The 21,305-nt window shown below is 38.0% G+C and overlaps 3 protein-coding genes across 5 annotated transcripts; 1 reads left to right on the top strand and 2 right to left on the bottom strand.

The window, feature by feature from the left end:
* The first annotated feature begins 430 nt into the window (after positions 1-430).
* On the top strand, positions 431-6,135 carry LOC121642202 (Schwann cell myelin protein-like). Of its 2 annotated transcripts, XM_041988790.1 has the most exons (11): positions 431-515; positions 1,090-1,180; positions 1,348-1,716; positions 1,801-2,097; positions 2,535-2,792; positions 2,872-3,132; positions 3,873-4,139; positions 4,234-4,530; positions 4,607-4,697; positions 5,780-5,849; positions 6,047-6,135. In XM_041988790.1, the coding sequence occupies exons 2-11, from the start codon at positions 1,135-1,137 to the stop codon at positions 6,113-6,115; spliced, it is 2,025 nt and encodes a 674-aa protein (XP_041844724.1). In that variant the 5' UTR covers positions 431-515; positions 1,090-1,134; the 3' UTR covers positions 6,116-6,135. The 2 variants fall into 2 exon arrangements, with proteins under 2 accessions (XP_041844724.1, XP_041844725.1); XM_041988791.1 differs by lacking the exons at positions 431-515; positions 2,535-2,792; positions 2,872-3,132 and having other exon boundaries at positions 1,042-1,180.
* A 456-nt stretch (positions 6,136-6,591) lies between these two features.
* si:dkey-24p1.1 (uncharacterized protein LOC556718 homolog) lies at positions 6,592-15,749 on the bottom strand. Of its 2 annotated transcripts, XM_041988788.1 has the most exons (17): positions 15,625-15,749; positions 14,876-15,043; positions 14,377-14,778; positions 13,176-13,475; positions 12,267-12,521; positions 11,869-12,141; positions 11,458-11,745; positions 10,928-11,209; positions 9,880-10,143; positions 9,461-9,709; positions 9,264-9,345; positions 9,087-9,147; positions 8,850-8,989; positions 8,608-8,665; positions 7,578-7,669; positions 7,430-7,490; positions 6,592-7,308 (listed from the first exon to the last, which is right to left on the bottom strand). In XM_041988788.1, the coding sequence occupies exons 2-17, from the start codon at positions 14,922-14,924 to the stop codon at positions 7,096-7,098; spliced, it is 3,069 nt and encodes a 1,022-aa protein (XP_041844722.1). In that variant the 5' UTR covers positions 14,925-15,043; positions 15,625-15,749; the 3' UTR covers positions 6,592-7,095. The 2 variants fall into 2 exon arrangements, with proteins under 2 accessions (XP_041844722.1, XP_041844723.1); XM_041988789.1 differs by lacking the exons at positions 7,430-7,490; positions 7,578-7,669.
* A 326-nt stretch (positions 15,750-16,075) lies between these two features.
* irgq2 (immunity-related GTPase family, q2) lies at positions 16,076-18,311 on the bottom strand. The gene is made up of 2 exons (XM_041988697.1): positions 18,276-18,311; positions 16,076-17,264 (listed from the first exon to the last, which is right to left on the bottom strand). The coding sequence occupies exon 2, from the start codon at positions 17,260-17,262 to the stop codon at positions 16,123-16,125; it is 1,140 nt and encodes a 379-aa protein (XP_041844631.1). The 5' UTR covers positions 17,263-17,264; positions 18,276-18,311; the 3' UTR covers positions 16,076-16,122.
* Between the last annotated feature and the right edge of the window lie 2,994 nt (positions 18,312-21,305).

Here is a 21,305-nt window from a genome sequence, read left to right as displayed (position 1 = left end):
CCTGCTTTAAATAACTAATATCTTTACTGTACATCTGTTATTACTTAATCCAGTTAATGTGTTGGTGTGTATACTGCACCCTTATTTTATAATAAAAGAGCAACTTTTAGCATTTTAGTCCACATTTGTCACAAAATGGTCATTTGTGTTTTGTTATGAGAGGCTGCTTAGGGCTGAATATGGTGTGATTCCCTTGGATAGCAGTTGAGTCGCAGAGAGATTATCAAAACTCTGTTGTTTTGCTGATCACCACTCCCCAAGCACACATCTTAAAGCAGCTGCATGTGCCATTCAGACGCACCAGCAGTCTGAAATCACTTGTAGGATTATAAACACTGACCCTTTCAATGCTGCTAAAACTTTCTTACTTTATTATTTAGTCACTTCTGATTATTAACTTTGATTTTAAACATCTGCACAGGAGCTGTGTGTTTGAACGTCAAATATCTTTCCCTTTTTTTAATTCTTTCTAGAAAAAAAGAAACTGTATGCTGAACATCGCTGTTGACTTTAAGGTAAGACCACAAACGATAACAATTTTAAGTCACAAACCTACAAACACTGTATATAAACATTATTGTAAAGTTCTTGACTCCAGTGAAACATACATCAATTTTGAGACTTCACTCTGTTAAATTTGAATTTTAGTGTTAACTCATGCATTTTTTATTCTTCATGGCTAAAGACCATCATTTTGTTTAACATACTGTAGAATATTGTTTTTTATTACATTAATTAACGTCATATAGGTTGTTGTATGTTAGCATTTAGATAGCAGCTACAATATTAATATACCTTTACATTGATTCATTAACGCTAAAAGAGCTGTTTTATAAATATGTGCATAATTTTTTTTGCATGTTTTGCATGGATGAAAATTTCATGATTATTATTTTAAAAGTAGCAAAATCAATATTTTTTTAAAGTTTAAGCTTCAGACAATATTTGGAAGCAAAAAACTTATTTTTAACAACTGTGTGTGCCTGAATGTCTTTTAAACATCTTATAAAATATTCTTAAAAAATAAAAAATGGGTTGGTTTATTTATTGAAACTATTATCTGTTTTAGATTAATTGCTGTGTTCTTAGTGTCCAGTAGTATTTGATCTAGAATCAATAACGTGACAGGGAAGCATGACGCCTGCTGTAAAGATTTTCTTCATATGCTGTTTATTTGAAGGTGGGTCACTTTACATTTTAATTTATTTCTGGTGATTTAGCTCTTCTTACTATTATGTGTTTTGCAAGATTATCCTCTTTTATACATTTTCTCCCCTAATTTTTGTTATTGTCAATATAATTTGTAAAGCTTTAAAATGTTTAGTTTGATGTTTGCTTTTGCCTCAGGAAGCTTATGTCAACAGTGGGCAGCCATCTTGCCACAGACAGTAGAGGGGCTGAGTGGATCCTGTGTGGTCATCCCCTGCAGCTTCAGCCTGCCCTCTGAATGGGAACAACATCTGGATGATTCATGCAAAGCTATTTGGAAGAGAGGCAGCTGGAGCCGAACACAGGTGTTTGATTCCAGCTTCACCGGAGCGAGCATGAGCTTAAATATCATGCAGGGGAACCTGACCGGGGTCCTGCGTGATAAAGACTGCACCACCATCTTCAACAACCTGCCATCGAATCACTATGACAACTATTACTTCAGACTACAGTGCAACAACTTACTGAAGTTTAATTTTCAAACAAGTGTTCGCATCACCACTCAAGGTTTGTTATCACATGCTATTCTTATCATGTGAACCAAGTCCTTTAGTATCTTTAACTTACTCATTTCCTTATTTTACTTTTCAGAGTCCCTCCCCAAACCTACAGTTACTCCATCCAGGCTGGAGGTAGAGGAAGGGGCTCCAGTGACGTTGAGCTGCTCAGCTGTTGCTCCTTGTCCTGTTCTTCCCCCAGTTTTGACATGGACACCAAGTATAGGTGACATTGAAGAGAACATGGAAGCAAAACCTGTGACTTCTGTCATGAACTTTAATGCCTCTTACCTCCACAATGGGCAGAAATTCTCTTGCACTGTTCTCTACAACCGACAAGCTGGAAACAGCGACCTCATGTATGAAAAAAGTTTGACTCTTCACGTTTTTTGTGAGTATGTCTCTGGCATTTTCATATGTTCAATGTCAGGCTACACATGTTTTTATCTTAATAGATTTTTCTCTCTTTTTTTCCCCAATCAGCAGGTAATCGTCTAAATATAGACGCAATATGCTGCTAGATAGTGGGTGGATATTATATTGGTGTTAACTTGACCACTAGATGTCAGAAATGGTCTCACATTGTTCAATTAATTATCAGTTGCCACAAAAAAGCTGAAAAAAATCTAATGCCCTTCTGATGTTATAAACAAGCTTGTGGACCACAGCTGAACTGAGAGGCTGTTTTAATGTCCTGATTTCGACTGTCTTGCAAATAATATTATGGAATTATAAGGGAGCCCCTCAACAGCCATGTATGGCAGATGCGCCACATTTCTAATTATGGGGTCAAAGATCATTTCATGCATTTCACATTTTCTCCTCCAGATCCTCCAAATAATACATCAGTTACTTATGACGGTCCCGTGAAAGAAGGCAGCTTGGTGACTTTGACTTGCAACACCAATGCAAATCCCACTGTGGACAGCTACACCTGGTATAAAATTGATGGAGACCAAGTTACAGCAGTGGGATCTACAAAGAGGCTTTCGACTACTGTCACAGAAATCGACAGTCAGTTTATCTGCGAAGTCAGTAACAAATATGGAAATCAGAGCTCTTCAGTTACTCTGATAGATGTTCAATGTAAGTCAGACTAAAATATAAACACGTGGTTTCTGCACAGCTGACGACTTGAACTTAAACAATTAGTTTTTATTTCCAGTTTCTCCAAAGGAAACCACAGTAATTGTTGATCCAGCTGGTCCAGTCCTGGAAGGCAGCTCGGTTTCTCTGCTTTGCAGAAGTCGCTCAAACCCACCAGTAACTAACTATACCTGGTACAAAGATGATGAAGTGGATCAAGAGACTGGACAAGTCTTAGCTATTGATGGTGTTGACCTCAGTCATAGTGGTGACTATCACTGTGCAGCGAAAAATGACCTGGGAGAAGAAACCTCTGCAAAGATTCAGCTAGATGTTCAATGTGAGTTCACAACACAGCTCTATATTATGCTCAATATGACTGTATATCCAGCTGTGCTAACCCAAACATGATCTGGTGCCAAGATTTGTTTACAGGGCAGTGTGTCTGGTCCAAGGACAGTAAGACATTGTCAAGTTGCGTGACAACCTCTAAATCCTCTCTGTGTTTGCGTTCCATCATGTCTGAACTCTGTGCTCATGTGTGTGCCAGCGTATTAAGCCATGTGTAGATGTTTTGTCTTCTTGCTCAGTAATATGTTACTTCAGAGCACAGAAAACAAAACAGTTTTTTCAAGTTTAATGAAAAAACAACAATAAATTCTGAATTAATTTTTCTTTACAATTAAAATGTTGCAATTTTTATCCTTTTTAACACAGGCAACAAAATTCTCCTACCTTTTTTCCTTCTTAACGTTTAAATGATTGAAGTGTACTCTATGGTTAAGTTATTGAAATAGGAAATGTATTCATTGGTTGAATGATGAAGGTTTTGAAGTTTAGGTTTTTATTTGCAATGTAGGCGAGGCAAATCTAACGGTTCAGTGTTGCAGATGATGCAAGAGATGTAAGAAATCTGCATATCTAATTAGTTTGGTTGAAGTATGAATCTGCTTTTGAGATGCAAAGACCCTGAGATGGAACTTAAATTGTTCTGCACATTTAATATTTTAACTATCAAATCATCAAAACAACAACAAAAAGTGTATTTGTTGTTTTTAGTGATAAAAGGATTTCTTCCAGATCCCCCAAAGAACACCTCAGTGTCAGCTGACCCTTCTGGTCCAATACCAGATGGCAACTCTGTGACTCTAACCTGCACAAGCATCGCCAATCCAGCGGATGTTAACTTCACCTGGTTTCGAGCATCTGGGAGAGAAAAGGAGGTGGTCGGCTCTGAGCAAGACTTCACCTTCAATGTGACCAAACTCTCAGAGGACCAGTATTACTGTGAAGCTCTAAATGTCCACGGAGCTGAATACTCAGGTCCTGCAATTATTGATATCACATGTAAGACTTCTTGTTTTGCACTAATAGTGATAATTTTTAACCAATATTGTGTCATAAAGTGTAAAAAAACAGCCGATGATTTTTTGTTACTCAGTTGCTGCAGAGATCCTGCCCTCATCTCGCTGCGTTAAGATTTTATCCCAGTTTCGATGTTTCTGCTACAGCCTGGGGAACCCGCTCCCCTCCCTTCTTTGGGAATTTGCTGGAGAACTTGTCAACCACTCTGCTGACAACTCCATCCGAGAGATAATCCTGGGAAGTGGTGACATTAGGAGTGTCATCACCTTTTACCACCGAGATGAAGACGTTCCCTCTCTCGCATGTCTCAGCAGCAACTCTCTGGGCTCTGATAGTTTGACTTTTAATTTGTCCTCCATTGAAACTCAGCTAGGTAGACAACATTGCATTCATACTTCACATTATTTGTCTCTTTTACTGACCGATAATGATTTGTGTGGACTTTTCAGCCCTCCATGGTTTGTCTCTGATGATCGGCTCTGCAGTGGGAGCACTGGGGATGTTGGTGGTGTGTGTCCCACTGCTGGTATTCTTTTGCAGGTGAGGAACTCAGACACCCAGCACAGGGGCCAGTCAAAGCCACTGCTAATACAACATACTGGAGATAATTAACTGGTAGCCAAGAAACAAACAGCGACCCCTTTATTAAGTGTAAAATGTCTGAAAGAAATGGATGTTTAAGGAAGAAAGTTTCCACTTTTGATTTGTACATGATATCACAACTAATACAGAAGCCAGTGATGGTATAATATAGACGTTATAATAGTGTGTGGAAACCTAAAAGTTAAAGGATATAGAATCAGGGAAATGTAACTGTACTTACTGCTGATTGCAGGGTTTGTAATTAATTTCTGGCCTCTACCTGTTAAGTTATTCTGAAGCATAAGCAGGAAGCTAGTTGCACCTCATTGCATGTGAGCATCTTATATAGCAGCTCTATGGGGGCTGGTGTGTGAGTGTGTATTGTGTGTGTGAAGACCATTTAGATTTATACCTTGAATGGAGTTTTTGTAAAGTCTCTGAGGCTGTAACATGAATCCTGGATTTTTAAGGAAAGGAGGAGGATCATGTTTATTTATTTTAAACAAAGTATTGATCTTAAAAAATGAAGAATTTCTGTAGTAACTTAAATAAACATTTATTAAAATAGAAAAGTTATAAAATCATTGTTGTATTACTCCAAAAACGTACATAGAAAATATAATAACTAATGTCAAAGTAATAAATGCAGCCATTAAATCTTCTTCCTCTTTAACACTTTTCTTTATGCAAATTAACACATTTAGCATATTCAGGATTTACAGTTGGCCAAATCGAGTTATGTAAATCCAGAGATGCTTATGACAAGTTTTGACAATCTGCAGGTTTTCCTCATATAATTTACACAAGATATTTTCATTTTTTCTTTCTTCTGCTGATGGGTGATAAAAAAATACCTTTGAATAATAAAAAAAATAAATAAATAAAAAAGTTCCATAAGTTAAAATGACAAAAAAAATAAATAAAATGTTCACATGTAATCTGGTTTATCTATTTAATTAAAAAAAAAAGTTTTTCAGTAATTTCAATCACAAGCTGTCCTTGACACCCTTTAAACAACCAAGAATCTGTGTTGGTTTTAGGAGAAGAAAAGGCAGTTTTTCATTTAACAAGGAACTGACAGAGACTTCACAATCGCTTGTCATCAAACAGGTGAGTTTACATCTTATCAGGCATTTCCTGTGTTTATGTGTGCAGTAGCTTATAGATGCATAAAACCTTGAAGCTCTTTCCTTTGTTGGTGTCAGTGTGAGCAGATTGATTCAGCTAAACCACACGAGTGATCATGAATAGCAACAACACACAACCCCCCTATGTTACTGAGGAAGATCAGTCTGGTGTCATTGTAGGTGAACCCTGCACCAGTGGATGTGATTCAGACCGATAAAGCCGTTAAGGAGGAGGAGGGAGGAAAATAAGATCCTCACAACTATCTCAATGTGGACTTTGATAAAACTCCAGGTCAAATCAGAATGTGGGATCAATGAGATGACCTCCAAGACCGCTATGTATGCTGAGATCCACCTGCACCACGCAAAGTACACAAAGGAGGAAGAAAAATTCGAAGCGACTCCTTTGGAACAAAGAAAAGGTTTTGATGCTCTTACAAGTCAGTGAAAAGTTGATAGCTTAACTGTTGGTAAATGAATTGCAAAAATCCAAAATTCTGGACTTCAGTCTCACTTCAGTGTAGAGCTGTCAGCAGCTGCATTGAGGTTAAACCTTTCCTGCAGAAAACATAATCCAAGACAATGCTACACTTTTGTAGCTTCAGATCCAGATCCTGACTTTTGCTTTAGATCCTTTGACCTCCATTTAATATCAAAATCTGGTTTATTATAATAGATAAAACCTGCCATGTTTGTCATGCTGTTGTTAATATTGTAACACTAACATTTGTCTCTTTAATAAAATCCTTCCTGTCGACTGAAAGAAGCAGAATGAAGAAGTAATATTTGATAAAAACTTTATGAAAACCTTAATCATAACTTTGTATGTGTATTTATCTGTGTGTGTTTTTTTTTTATTTAGTTCTGTGGATAAGTCATCAAAGACTAAAGTTGAAGCGATTTATGATATAGAACCATATGCAGTATGTACATGTAAAACGCAGCCTCTCCAGAAATGTAGCTGTGAAACATGAACAACAATCTCATCTTTTTATGTGAAGTAATTCTCTTTTTATACATTGAATTATTGCGGTAAATTTTAGCTTATGATGCAGCAAAATCGCCTCTTGTTTAGTACTTGTTAATGCACATTAATTAAAGCAGAGTTGCTCAAAAGTTATGTCTATAAGCAAAATAATAATAAAGGAAAACAATACAATAGAAGATTTTAACCCATATTTACAATAAGCAAGTTTGCTGATAAAGACCCATTTCAGGTCAAAGTCAGGTCAGATTTTGACGTGAGAGTACTCAGTCGAATCCTCTGAGCTTGTGGAGCTGCTGGAGCTGCTCTTGGCTCTCTGTTGTCTTATGTTCACCTGAGTGTAACCCACGTCCTCCTCTTCATCACTGGTGTCTGAGTCTGATTCATAAAGATTGAAATGTTTGACTGCAAGCACAGCTGAGACATTCTCATAGTCCCTCTGCTCTCCTTCTTCTTTCTGAAGGAAAATAGAAACAATATGACAAAGTGAATGACAGTGCCTAGATTTATTTCACCTGTTAAGTAAAGCTACATCAGAGAATGAAGGATGATAGGAATGTAATTTAGACATTTCTGACCTCTTTAGTTGGCTTTGACATTGGTTTGGACACTTTAGAGTAAATGGCATCCTCTGGTTCCCTAAAGAAAAACATCATCATAAAAGAGCCATGCACAGTAATAATCTATTTATTCATTTCCTAGTACTTGTAAAACATGAAGTCTCACCTCTGCTTCTTTTGAAAGTGCAGAGAAGCGTAGTTGAGAGAGTCGTCCTCATGTCCAGCCTGCTGTCTCGCTGGCTTTTGTGCAGAGGGAGCCTGAACAGATGCAGACGGAAAAAGTCGGTAATGTGGTAGGAACTGAATTAGCTCATTCGTGCTATAAACTGAAAGCTGTAAGTTGTATACTGATTTACTGTTCCACAAAGACTGAATGATTACAGTAATTACAGAGACATTCATTGACAGGAAAAATCAGTGAAGACACAGCTAGAGCAAACCGATGGAAAAGCAACAGCTTGATCAGTCAAAGACTCATCCGCTTGGCTATAATGTGATTCTACAAAGGAAGGTTTTAGACGACAGATGCCAGTGCTTGTCTGTACTCGGTGCATCTTTGCATCCATTAAACTGTAAATGTATTAAGGCCCTGAAAGACTGAAAAATCTTCAAATAAATGACCTTCATGGGGATAATTTGGGTTTAAATCTGACCTATAATGCCTCTTTTTCAGCAGATACCCCTGGCTTTTGATGCTCTGTTATGAGCTCTCCAATCGTTTGAGGCAGATGGCCGCCCTGCCTGAATCTGGTTCTGTTGGAGGTTTTCCTCCCTGTTAAAAGATAATTTTTCCAATCCACCACCGCCCATGGCCCTGTGCATGCACAGGATTGGGGACTGAATCGAACAGAAGATTTGTTGTATCTGCTGGTTTCCTTAGCTAGGCAATTATTTTTCATGAATAAGCTCATATGAAGACAGTTTTTAGAAAAGGGACTAATGTAGATCATGAAAGGATTTTGTTTTAATTGGATTACAATTGAATTACAATGAATCAGACTGCATATTAAAATGTACTTTGTCATGAATTGACGCTATGAAAATAAAGTGGAATTGAATGCTGAACTAAAGCAGCTACAGAGGAAATTTCACGACAGCTTTAGAATAGTTGTGCTTAATAGAGGCCAATATATACTTCATTTGGTTATTTTTATTATTCATATAAGTAATGTCCTGCTTTCTTCAGCTTGACTGACCTGTTGTACATGAGATGGTTTCACAGTGCAGTAAACAGTGTTGATGTTGGATGCAGACCTGTGAAACAATGAGAACCAAACATGATGGCTTAATGAAGAACTGGGCAGACTCTTATTGTTCCAGTCACATCTAAAGGAGTTAAAAATGGACTCTTTGTCTAAAGAATGAGCAGCAGCAGCATCCGGCTTCCAGTCCAACAGGGTGTTGTTTGTGCTGTGTGGTGACGTGGTTGCTGTCTTACGTGACGTCTGGACGAGGTTGGTGTTGTTGGGCATTCGGACGGCAGGGCTGATCTGTCAAGAGGTCATCTCTGCTCCTGAAAGGCCCTACCAAACCCATCTCACTCTCTGTAGTCCTCCTTCTGTCTCTAGTCCACCCTGCCTAAATTAGTGTCCACACAAACACACAAAGATGAGTCATTTTTATCAAAAATTTGTTCAATGCAGATGTAGAAATGTTTTCACGTGTTAACCATTACCAGAAAACCACCACAGGGCCATGTGTTTGCAGCTCTGTGTTGAACTGATCTTATATTGTATCTGCAAACAAAGTGATATTAACTATTTCATTTGTTCTTTTATACAGAAAAAATAAAAATAATAATGTGTAAGGGTTTTTTTTTCCCCATCAAAAATAGTTCGTATTTATATTTTACCTGCATGATCTGATGATAATTATGACTATAAACAAGAAAAGGCAAATCAGAAGCACAGACAGCACAATCGTCCTAACAATGTCTGTGGATAGAAGAGAAAGAAAATCAGTATGGAGTATCAGATTTGCTTCTGACATCACATCCCCAATAAGTTCCCCATGTGAAAACACCCAGCACTTCTTTTTATATTCACTCACCATTAAAGGGCTCGATCAGGTCAGATGATTTTTGACCCATGTCATTTACTGCAACACAGTAGTACGCTCCGGCTTTGTCTGAGTGCACTGTGAAGGTCCGACCTTCAAACACTGGAACCTTTGTTTTACTGTACCAGTAATATTTGGCATCAGGGTAACCGTTACTACTGCAACTCAGTTTTACAGAACGCTTCCCATCATGCAGCTGAACCTCCTCCCCTTTTATGATGGTTGTTTTTTTGGGGGCATCTAAGCAGGATGAAAGAATAATGGAAGAAGGGTAACATTAAGCAATAAATTTGGAGTTATAAATATGGAAAGTAATAAAAATGTAGACAATCAAATCAAGGAACTCCTGTATACTAAGTCTAGTATTTCAAATCAGTTTTTGTACATAACAAATGAATTATTATACTCACACATGACTTTAACCTCAATTGTCTGTGAGTTTCCAGGTCCAACCTCATTTTCTGCTATGCAGTTGTACAGTCCGCTGTCAGACGGACTGGCAGAAACTACAGAATAATTCTGTGTGTTCTTGTTCAGCTGATTGTTTCTATCCTTATTCCAGGTGAACAGTTTGACTGGTGGGTTAGAATGGGCACTGCACGCCAAAGAGAACGAACTGTTTTCTTTCACAACAAGCTCAGGTGAAGGTGATACTGTCACCTCTTTTGGAGCATCTGAATTTCCACAAATACAACATAAAGAAAAAAACATTTAGTTAGACATTTATATTTACTTTTCACATATTTCAGACTCATAAAACTGAACAACATACACTCTTAAATGACTATTTAACTGAGTGGAAAAGCAAGATTTAGACAAAAGAGGGGGTGGTAAACAACATCGCAGCTTTGCTTAAATAAGTGTAGCATTAACTATTCTATTTCCATACTGGGAAAATAAAATCTTATTTATTAGGAGGCAGATGACTGGACTGGATTGTTTTCATGGGCTGATAAAATATTTAAAGTGTGAAGCAACAAAAACAAATCTCCTAAAAAGTCATTTTAAAGGTCCACTGTGAAGGCTGTAGTGCCACCTATAGGCTCAAACTGCATATTACAACCAACTAATTCCTCTCCATCAACCACTATCATCCCACTCCACACTCCCAGACCATAATGAACACAAAATTAAATTCCTTTTTGAAAGCTGAAGAGAACAGTCAGGAACTGCTTCTCATCAAACACTGGATTTCTTGTTCTTACAGGACACTAAGAAAACACAGCTATGTACATGTTGCTTTCCCACTTTAAACATTATCTAAAATATACAATACTTAAGTCACTGTTTTAATGACAACAATTTAATAGTTCTAATGACTACATTTCATGTCGTATGACAATATGTAGCAGATCTACTTCTGAAAGAATATTTAATTCACTTCCATCGAGTTACATGAAAACCAACGTTGTGATAATATCTGATTAACAAAAACACATTCACCACTTAATGACTCACATTCAACGACCAGTGTCATCTCTTTGCTTTTTGTTGTGTTTTCGCCGTTTGAGGCGATGCAGATGTAAGAGCCGGCTTGGGCTGGAGTTGCTGTAAAACTATGCTGGAAAATGTTGTCAGATTGTTGAGACTTGCTACTGACTTGCCATTCTGGAGACTGAATATTTGACCTTTTGAGCAGAAAGGTTGATGCTGGGAAACTTTCAGCAGAGCAGGTGATAGTGATGGAGTCGCCTTCTCTGACCTTAGTTTCCATAGACAGCGTGAGATTGGTGGGAGGAACTGTGGAGAGATTGATTTTCATTTACGGTATGTGGTATTAATAGAAATCCACAATCAGGAAGTGTTCATTTTTTCTCAGTTTCCTGTTTTTGTTTTTTATAGAGCTAACCAGGCAACATAACCCATGTTTTCAGTTTTACATTAAGATAATCACTCAGCTTGATCAAACTGTCTTCCTGAATGTAACAATCATCTACAGAAAACTTGAATTAAAATACATAAATAAGGACACACAAAAAATTACTTACAGCGCACTCGTATGCAAGTGGGTTCACTAGAGGCCCCCTCACCGATACTGTTGCTTGCGTTGCAGGTGTAACAGGCTTCATCAGTTCTTTGAACTGGCTTTAAACTAAAAATCTTTTGATTGCTGATTAATGTCCTCTCTGAAGGATTTGACTGTTTGTAACTAAACCAGGAGTACCATGGTGCTGGATACGCTGATGAGTCACAGGTAAACGTAATGTGGCTGTTAACTCTCACTTCGTTATTAACATCAGTACCATGAATGGAAACGCTGCTGCTCCTTGGCTTATCTGGGGAAATAAGAAAAACGTTATTTAAGTGTAACAGTACATTACAGCAACAGTGTAGATTTCTCTCTCTTTATGTTTTCTATCATCATTAATTTATACAGCAAAGGAAAATGTAAAACTTACATTCAACCATCAGAGAAGAAGATTTTGATGTCCCAGAACCCACAGTGTTAGTGGCCGTACAACTGTAGTCCCCACTGTCTGTTGGCTGGATACTGGTAAAAACATATGTCTGTTTTTGTTTAAATTCAACCCCATCTTTAAATTCGACCCCATCTTTGAGCCAATAAAATGAGCTAGGCGGTGGTTGGCTTCTCTTCACATTGCATGTAAGAGAAATCTTGTCTCCTTCTTTAATGGTTTCGGGCAGTTTTTGTACATAAACTTCAGGCGCATCTGCAACAAAAATACATAACTTTATGGTGACTCTGAATAATGGTGATATCTGAGTAGAAAAATGAAATATTGTTGCACACTGTGACATAAAGTAAATTAATTTAAGTTAAACAGGAAGTACTTACATAAAACAGTAACATTAAATTTGTTAGATTTGTCCGTCCCGTGTTTATTCTTAGCTTCACAGTAGTATAATCCATCGTGTGAAACCTCAGCTGAAGTGAAAGTTATCTCAGGATCTGAGAATTCCAACATTTTATTATTTTGAAACCAGCTAAAGTTGACATTGGGATTCCCTTTGGCAGAGCAAGTTAAAGTCACAGGATCGTTTTCCTTCACTTGTTCAGAGCTTATCTTAGCCCTTACATCTCGAGGAGCATCTGTGTCAACAAAATTAGGACAAGTTAACACAAATCAGTCAACATGCAGCATAGGCTGGTCACACAAATTAAAAAGGAAGTACAGGGTTCATTTTACTCCTTGCAGTTAGTTATTGACTATGTAGCAACAACAATAAGCTCATCTCATCCTTTAAGTTGGAGTTTTGGATAAATAATTTTATACAGTTGCATTTAAATCCTCAAGATTCACAAGAAGCTGCTCAGATTTCAGTTGATTAGCTTCAACTTGTGACAGCCCACCACCTCTTTGAGTTGGTGTAGCAGGTGCTGTCTGGTGATTAGTGGCACGAACCACACCTGGACACTGGCCAGCCACACCTGTGCTCTGCCACCTAGTTAAGAGCTTCACCAGCCTAACTCAGTGTGTCTCCCAGGCTTGGGCTTGGAGATCACCTGGGCTTTGTGCAGGCAGCATGTTTGGTTTTGTTCTGTTCTTTTTTGTTTATTTGATTTCTCTTTAATCTGATACCACTTTGTGCCTGCCGCCCTTCTGTAACAAATTCCTGTTTTAAAATTCCAGACACACATTAACTACATGATTTAAGTTGTGATGGGATTGTGACCCTTGGATCAAACATTATTCACGTCTAATGATGACCAATAAACAGAAATCAAACTATTCTAGTGACTTACATTCTACGGTTAAGCTGACATTTCTGACCAGATACTTGTCCTCGTTGTCTGATGTTTGGCATGAAAATTCAATCCCATTTTGCATCCAGTTGGTCTTAAAGCTGTATGTGATGCTTCTTGGTGTCATGTCTTCACTGTTTAAGGCATTGAAATGCTCTGACAGACCTGTTGATGGTTGTTGCATCGGCGAGTCAATTGTTAGATTTGACGTACATGAACTCAATGTAGAACAGGTCAGGTTTACCACCTGATTCTCCACCACAACAGGTGGTTTCTCAAACGTGATCGGACATTTATTTTCTGAAAAATGAACAAAGAAAAAATAAATAAAATCAGCTGAAAATTAATGATGAACACAATTATGAGTAAATTTAGATATAAAATATATATAGTTAAAGTGATCTATAATTGGCTGTAATATAGTTTTGGTAATACTGGGTAAAACATTGATATTTACTGAGCTAAAATTCTTAAAAGCTTCAGATTTGAAGACTTAGGATAAAGGTTTATACACTAACAGTCTTTGGGTGTGTGAAATAACTTTTTCAAAGCATCATCTAAATTCTTTTAACAGGTATTACTTGTAAACAGGTCTTCTAAATGAGATATTGGGTCACAATTGGATCTCTCCTATATATATCAGTTGAATAAAAAATAAAAATATCAGTGTTAAATCTGCAAACTTGTAAGACTGAAATGTGTCAAAATGAGAAGTTAGGTTGTACATTAAAGGTTTATTAAGATACAGAAGAAGGGATGTCTTTAAGGACCTGGTTCTGTCCAGTCTGCTAATTTTTGTAAATCTCCTTTTAATGACTCTTCTGCACCCTGCTGTAATGTTTTTTATTGTTTAAAGCACTTTGAGTTGTCTCGTACATGAAATGTGCTTTTACCTAAAAGCTTATTTTCCAATTACATGTTCTCAATTTTAATTACTGACTTTAATCAGGGACTGAGTTTTGCTTGGGAAACTCCAAACTGAAACGTATGATGTGAGGAAAAATGAATAATGTTATTTTTTCCCAAACATTTGTTCAATTATTTAATAACACAACTTATTTATCTCACCTATTCACTTTTTCAAAGTGAAATCAACGTTAATATAAAATTCTAATAAATCTGATTGTTTCTGTCTCCACAACAGCACTTTTCTATGTATTTACAGAAATTTTTCTTTATGGTTTCATAATTTTGTACTTACCCACAACTGTAAGGTTTGTCCCTGGGTCTGTTATCCATTTGTCTGGGTTATTGTCATATCTGAACGAATAATTCCCACTGTCAGTTGTTTTCAGGTCACAGATCAAAATATTACACAGTTTTTCTGGTCCAGATTTAGAGGAATCAACAACATAATGTACTCTGTCTTCAAAAAGTGGACTGACAGGACGCTGCTTATGTTTGCTGTAAACAATAGTTCCATTAAAATTTTTCAAAACGTCACTCCATTTTGGGTCTTTTATCCAAAACCAGTTATTATCATGATAACTGATATAGCTTTTCACTGTTGGTTTACATTTAATTTCAATGCAGGACCCCTCTTTTGCTGTCAACGTAGGACTCTCTAAAACAAAGGGGTTGTCTTTTTGGGAACAAGAACAATCTGTTGGTTAGAAAACAAATGGAAATGTCAGGTAACAAACCATATGTCAAAATAAAACACATCAAGCATAGAAAAGTAAAAAATAAGAAAAATTCACCTTTTATGAGGGCCAGAAGTGTTAGCCACCAGACTGTGTGTGCATTCATTTTCAAGCAGGACAAAAGTCTTCTACCTCGTAGCTTTTACTGGAAATGAACTACTGCTAAGATGCTTCCTCTTTGCATATTCTCACATTTACCAGAGCATTTTAATCAGCAACTTCCCTCTATATGAGGAAAAAAAACGTAATTTGATTCAGTACATTTCAGGAAATCAAAATTATATGTAGATGTACAGATGACAGTTTTTTCTTTTAAATAAAATATTTCCCATCATCAGCTATTCATACAAAGTACACTCATTACACACTGTATTTACTTTGTTGTGTAGTATAGCAAGTTTATTTTTCAGAGCAGGCTATTTATCCATATAAAGTTAAAATGTAATATTACAAAAAATAGTGTCTCTCAGAAGTTGGATATGGCTTACAGTTAATATCATTTATAAAAATCAATTCTTTCCAGGTGGTAGTTGAATCCAGATCACTTAATTCAGTGAAGGTATCTTTACAGGAACCAAAACTCAACTCTATAGATTTATAAATGGTTGCCCTCGAATGTTTTAAATGAAAATTTATATACAGAAATGAAGTTTTCAGCTATACATACATTTATCTAAGTCACTTTATGTCAATCCACTTTATTTTCTGTCTATCTATCTATCTATCTATCTATCTATCTATCTATCTATCTATCTATCTATCTATCTATCTATCTATCTGTTTGTGTAAGAAAAGCCTGTTCTTACCTCAGTAGACTCATTAGTAGCAGAATATACCAGATGCTCTTTCCCCAAAACTAAAAATGCATTTTTAAAAAGGGAAGTTTTCACAGTCGACTTAAACTCTTAAAGAATTTGCATGCGCAATCATGCAACCCAGAGAATACCAGCCTTTTATAACTGTACCAGCAGAGGGAAGATTTTTTCTCACTTTTTTTTCTAGCTTGAAAGCCACAGCCTGTATGCATCTGAACTTCCTCTTAAGTCCTCTATTTAAAGATGTGTTAAAAGTAAAAGCTGCAAAACAGATTGCTCCTTTACAGGCACAGGGAAGCCTTAAATATAAATTCATCTCAGTTCAGCTCAGATGGCCTGTAAAGTGTTCTTTAGGACTAAAAGCAAATAACAGACCATTTAAAAAAAAAAAAAAAAAAAAAATCATGAAATATATTAAGTTTATTCAGCAGAAACATAAAAGTGATGTTGAACCATGCATAAACAGGAAACATTGTGCAACGCTTTGACTCATTTCCCCTCTCCAAGAGCAGCAGCTACAATGTTCTCAGCATCAGCAGCCATTTCATCAATAGCACTGTTTAAGGCTTGCAGCATCGCAGTGAAGGAGCGGCCAGCTGAACGTGCATGTCTAGGCATTGCCATTTGTAGCAGCTTGGATGAAACTGTGGCCAAGTCCTTCTCTGCTATCGCCAGTCGTTTCTTAACTTCTCCTTTAGTGACCTCTACTGATAGCACACAAGTCCGCAGCTCTTTCAGTTTTGCAGGTTCCATGCTTCGCTGTCGGGCCAGTCGTTCAATCGATTCATCATCCAGACACAGAGATAGTTGTGCTTTCAACAGAATTCGCACTGCTACGCTTGAGTCCACCATGGATGCAACAAGGGGTACAGGAATAGCTGACACCCCACCAGACAGTGAGGCAGCAGCCCATATGATTGCTTTGAATGAGTCCTTTTTCTGGGTGACCAGTGCTGAAGTGATTGTTGGTAAAGCCAAGAAAAGGGCGTGAGCTCGGATCTCTGGAAGGTCTCTACCCATGTCCTCCAAGAGGCCAGGGAAGTCAAGTTTCTCCAGTGTGGAGGGTCTGATAAGGTAGACCTTGGGCTGTTTCACACCCTGTGATTTCAACTCTTCCAAACTGGCTTTCTTCCTTTCCTCAAGGGTCTTATCTGTGTCTTTTACAGAAGCCAAAAGCAGAAAGTACACAGTTTGTCGCTGAAGGGAAAGAGCCTCCAAATAAACCTGCACGCTGTTGGGTTGGAGTGTCTGTGTGAATGTCATAAAGACAGCATTGTAGCGAAGGAACTTAAATTTATTCATGTATTCCTCTGGCTCAAATGAAGATGTTGTTGGGACAGGTGGTAGATCCCAGAGGCGGAAGTCCGGGTATTTAGGGTTAGGGTAGCCGGCCACTTCTTCTGCAGCAGCAGGGGATGGACAAGGAGCTGCACCCTCATCATCGGGCCCGAGGCCACGAAGAGAGTTCATGAAGGAGGCTTTTTCATTTCCACGGTCCCCCACCACAGCTAAGTTGATCCTGCTGATGAGGAGATCTTCCACAGCATCTCTGACATCTGATAACTTATTGCTCTCTATTGACTCTTTGAGGGTCTCAAGGAGGTTTAGACTTCTGAAGACATCGGCCATTCCTATGGAAAGATGAGGAAAGTTGTTTATGTATAGAGTGACTTAATAAATAATAATAACTCTTAATAAGCCAGGATGACTGAGTTTCCAGGAATACACTTAAATTTGGCGTACAGAGGTTGGAATAATAAAATAATTAGCTACAGTGAAAAAATGGGCTTTAAACTGACCTTTTTTTGTACAGTTCATGGATACCTGTTGATGTTTTAAAATCTACTTATCACATATTTAGTAATCTGCAAGTATAGGACATTTTAAAGGGGGGAATTACCATTTATGATTTATGTACACTCACTGATATTGTGTGATTTTACTTCAGTACTTTGAATTAAGTACTCATAAATGGGTTTTTTATTTTGTTGTGTTTCAACTCATGTCAACTTATGACCTAACCCTAACTCTCCAATATAGCCCTGTTTCTATCTGAGGATCACCATGAAAGACAAAAGAAAAAAATATATGTTAAAATGCACCGAAATAGTATTTTCTAAATACAGGTTTTTATTATTATTTCTTTATTTTATTGAATATGAGATAATAAAGGAGAAATCACAGATTTAAAAAAATGTCAAACTTTTCTGGAAATAGTGTTCGTATATCTGTGATGCTAGTTTTAGGCTTTTTTAAAAAAATAACTGAAGAAAATTTATTGATGGATCACATTAAAAAAAACAACTGTTGAGATTCAGCAATACTAGAGGTTTTATACATGATCAGAACAAACTTAAACCCATCCATTGAGTGATAAGCTAGACTTAGAGAGTAGAGCAAAAATGATCACTGTTTAAAAAAGAAATATTTGAAGTGGCCATTAAGGATTTTGCAAGGTTCCTTGAACTTTATAAAAGTCTTGTCTGGATTAACACTGGTGTAAATACTCTTCACATCTAAACTGAAGGTGTCTGTATGGTAAAAAAAAAAAAAAAAAAAAAAAAAAAACCTAAAGCCTGTAACTTTAATATTAACAAAAAGTATTAATTTAGTCTCTATTCAGCAAAACTTCACACACTCACCTGTTTTTGGCGACGGCGTCCTCTGCTTGAAATATGTTGCTGTCAAAGCTTCGGCAGTTCTGAAGTGTCTGGTTGATCTATTTAAAGTGATTGTCCAGCTAGTGGAACATTCTAATCCTTACTAAGCTCAACCTTAATCCAATATCATCTTAAACACACACATGCTTGCTGTGTGTATGTGAAGCTGCTGCTGTCCGTGTGCAGATTTGCAAACACATTTTAATTAATTTATTGTGCTGATAAACGCATTTGCATTACATGTGATATTTAGTTTTACATGTAACAGGTTACTGTCTGAATTAAACTGAAAATGGGGTCTTCATTATGTTGTTTTCGTTGAGTAAATTAAAAGGGTTTAACACAGGAAATAGTGGGCCTGTGCCGCAGTCTGTTTCTCCGCTAGGTTGACACACAAAACCGCAATCAGTAATCTGCAGCTTTGTTTTTTGTTTCTTTTCGTTTACTGTAAAAGCTCTAATATATTGCTTTGGTTTCACAGACAAAAGGGGAACAGAGTTAGAGATATGCACTGCTGCTTGTAAAAACCCTTTGAATCCACTCTGCAGAGTTTCAGGTTCTTCTGCTCAGAGAACCCATGCAAAACATTTGACACCTGCTGGGGGATTCAGATTTTTTTTTGCTACGTATTCTTCACAGTGATTATTTTGTTAATTTAACAGCAGATGAAAAAACCTTTGTGCATAAGTGCCATTATAATTTAATACAATCTAATACTAGATAACAAGAAATACTGAACAGTTTGAGTTATTCTCATAATTTGCTAATAAACCCAATGGCCAAAACAGAAAGAAATGTTCCCAAGAACAAAATATCAAATTTACACAGTTCCTCTGAAAATGTGACAAGCTAGATGGTAAATGTACTTATATCGTGCTTTTCCAGTCAGTTTGACCCCTCAAAGCACTTTACACTACTTACCACATTCACCCATTCACACCCCGATAGGCACATCGGGAGGCAACGTGGGGTTAAGTGTCTTGCCCAAGGACACTTCGACATCTAGGAGTCGGTCTGCCTACCGTCCGGTAGGAAGACAACTGCTCTTCCTCCTGAGCTATAGCCAGGAGATCACCTGAAGTCAAGTGAGCTTCAAAAATGCAGATTTATTTGCGTCACTGCTCCTAAAAGAAGTTATATACTTAAAAATACAGAAGGAAAATCTATCAGCTGTTCTCTCCTGTCAGTTAGCAACCTCTTAGAAAAACATAACTAGACCAGCAATATAAATCTTGTCTGACTCTTGCTTTACATTGATAAAACATAGACTTAATTTAATATACACATAATACGACAATGTTCAATGTAAACATACACATGCATGCACACACCTACATACACATAGCCATACACTTACACACACCCAGTAAAAGTGACCAGTAAAGATAGGAATAAACACAAGCATTATTTTATTCTTTTTGGCATACTAGCACAAACAACGTTTAGGTCCTGCATGACAGTTTTTGACAATATCACTTAATTTACTTCATTGAATGTTTGGTTGTGGTGGTGGAAAGTCTGAACCAACCAGGCTCACGGAAAAAGCTAAACTTCAATAACACAATTCTTGTCCGTAGATAATTTTTACTTATTTGAGTGGTGTGCACATGGGGTTTTTATTCTATACCATTTATTTATTCATATAACTTATTTAATTTCTTAGAAGGAATATTAACTTTTTGTAGAAATATTTTATTTATCTCCAAAAACAATTATAATATCATCTTCGAGGAAGTACCACATAACCACATACTGTCATGGAACGCAGCAGCAGGGAAGGCAAAGATTTAGTTTTAACAAAAGAAACAATTGAAGACTGATTTATACTTGTGCGTACAAGATATACGGCCTTAACTGAACTGCATAAGGTTAGTTAAGGCCCATTTAAGCTACCTAAAAACTCTCAGGTGTAAGTCACTTTGGATAAAAGCGCCTTCTAAATGACTGTAGAATAGAATAGAATAGAATAAATAGCGATGTCCGTTTTAAACTTGTCATACGTCCTCAAACTTCCATGCATGTTTTGCGTTGCTATGTTTGTTAAGTCAAATCCTCCACTTGCGCGCAGTACTAAATTCAGAGTCCACTCCTGCGAGCCGACGTCAGTTGCAGACACTGCAAGCAGTGATGCGCTGCTATAACTGTCACGGTTGAAGCTTGGACCCAAGGAAGAGAGATGACGGTAGGTATTTAGTGAAGAGTTTATTGAGACAAGTGGTGACAGGTCGAATGGGTTCCTTGTAGGTCGAGGCGGAGAGCGGACAGACTGGATGAGGCGGAGAGCGGGCAGACAGGGTCCGTGTGAGTCAGCTGCAGTTTCCAGGCAGGGTGCTTGGGAGAGAAACACAGGCAGGTCAGAACACAGGTAAAGTAACTTCAGACTCAGAAGAGAGATCGGCTGGTTACCACTAGTAGTAGCAACGATCCAGCGAAGACTGAAGGTCAGCCAGGAATCTTTATGCAGGTGACGTGATGAGCCCGATTCTCCTCAGCTGCGCAGCCTTAATCATAGGATCCGCCTCACATCCATATAAGGGAAAGGGGGCGGAGGAAGCCCCAACGTGTGGAATCCCATGACAGTACCCCCCCCCTCAAGGGGAGCCCCCAGGCGACCCAACAGCACGGGCCGATGGAACGCCTGAACGAGACGCGGATCCAGAATGAAGGACCGAGGGACCCAGGAGCGGTCCTCAGGGCCATAGCCCTCCCAGTCCACCAGATACTGAAGACCCCGGCCACGACGGCGAACGTCTAGGAGGCGACGGACCGAGAAAGCCGGACCGCCATCCACGACCCGGGGGGGCGGAGGGGGCCTGGAAGGAGGGACCAAGGGACTGGAGGAAAACGGCTTCAGCTGAGAGACAAGGAAGGACGGATGGACCCTCATAGACCTCGGCAGCCGGAGCTTGACCACGGCGGGATTGATGACCTCCAGGATCTCAAAGGGGCCAAGGAACCGGGGGGACAGCTTGCGGGAATCCGTCCGCAAAGTGATGTTTTTAGAAGACAGCC

The sequence above is a fragment of the Melanotaenia boesemani genome, chromosome 6 (genome assembly GCF_017639745.1).
Source record: "Melanotaenia boesemani isolate fMelBoe1 chromosome 6, fMelBoe1.pri, whole genome shotgun sequence".
Taxonomy (NCBI): domain Eukaryota; kingdom Metazoa; phylum Chordata; class Actinopteri; order Atheriniformes; family Melanotaeniidae; genus Melanotaenia; species Melanotaenia boesemani.
This window is presented reverse-complemented; position numbering and strand designations above follow the sequence as displayed.

Coding starts and splice junctions, on each gene's coding strand:
- LOC121642202 (XM_041988790.1), top strand. CDS start 1,135: ATGACGCCTGCTGTAAAGATTTTCTTCATATGCTGTTTATTTGAAG. Junction 1,181..1,347: donor CATATGCTGTTTATTTGAAG/GTGGGTCACTTT, acceptor CTTTTGCCTCAG/GAAGCTTATGTCAACAGTGG. Junction 2,793..2,871: donor TACTCTGATAGATGTTCAAT/GTAAGTCAGACT, acceptor TTTTATTTCCAG/TTTCTCCAAAGGAAACCACA.
- si:dkey-24p1.1 (XM_041988788.1), bottom strand. CDS start 14,924: ATGAATGCACACACAGTCTGGTGGCTAACACTTCTGGCCCTCATAAAA. Junction 11,746..11,868: donor TTCTTCTCTGATGGTTGAAT/GTAAGTTTTACA, acceptor TTATTTCCCCAG/ATAAGCCAAGGAGCAGCAGC. Junction 8,990..9,086: donor GGCCCTGTGGTGGTTTTCTG/GTAATGGTTAAC, acceptor ACACTAATTTAG/GCAGGGTGGACTAGAGACAG.
- irgq2 (XM_041988697.1), bottom strand. CDS start 17,262: ATGGCCGATGTCTTCAGAAGTCTAAACCTCCTTGAGACCCTCAAAGAG.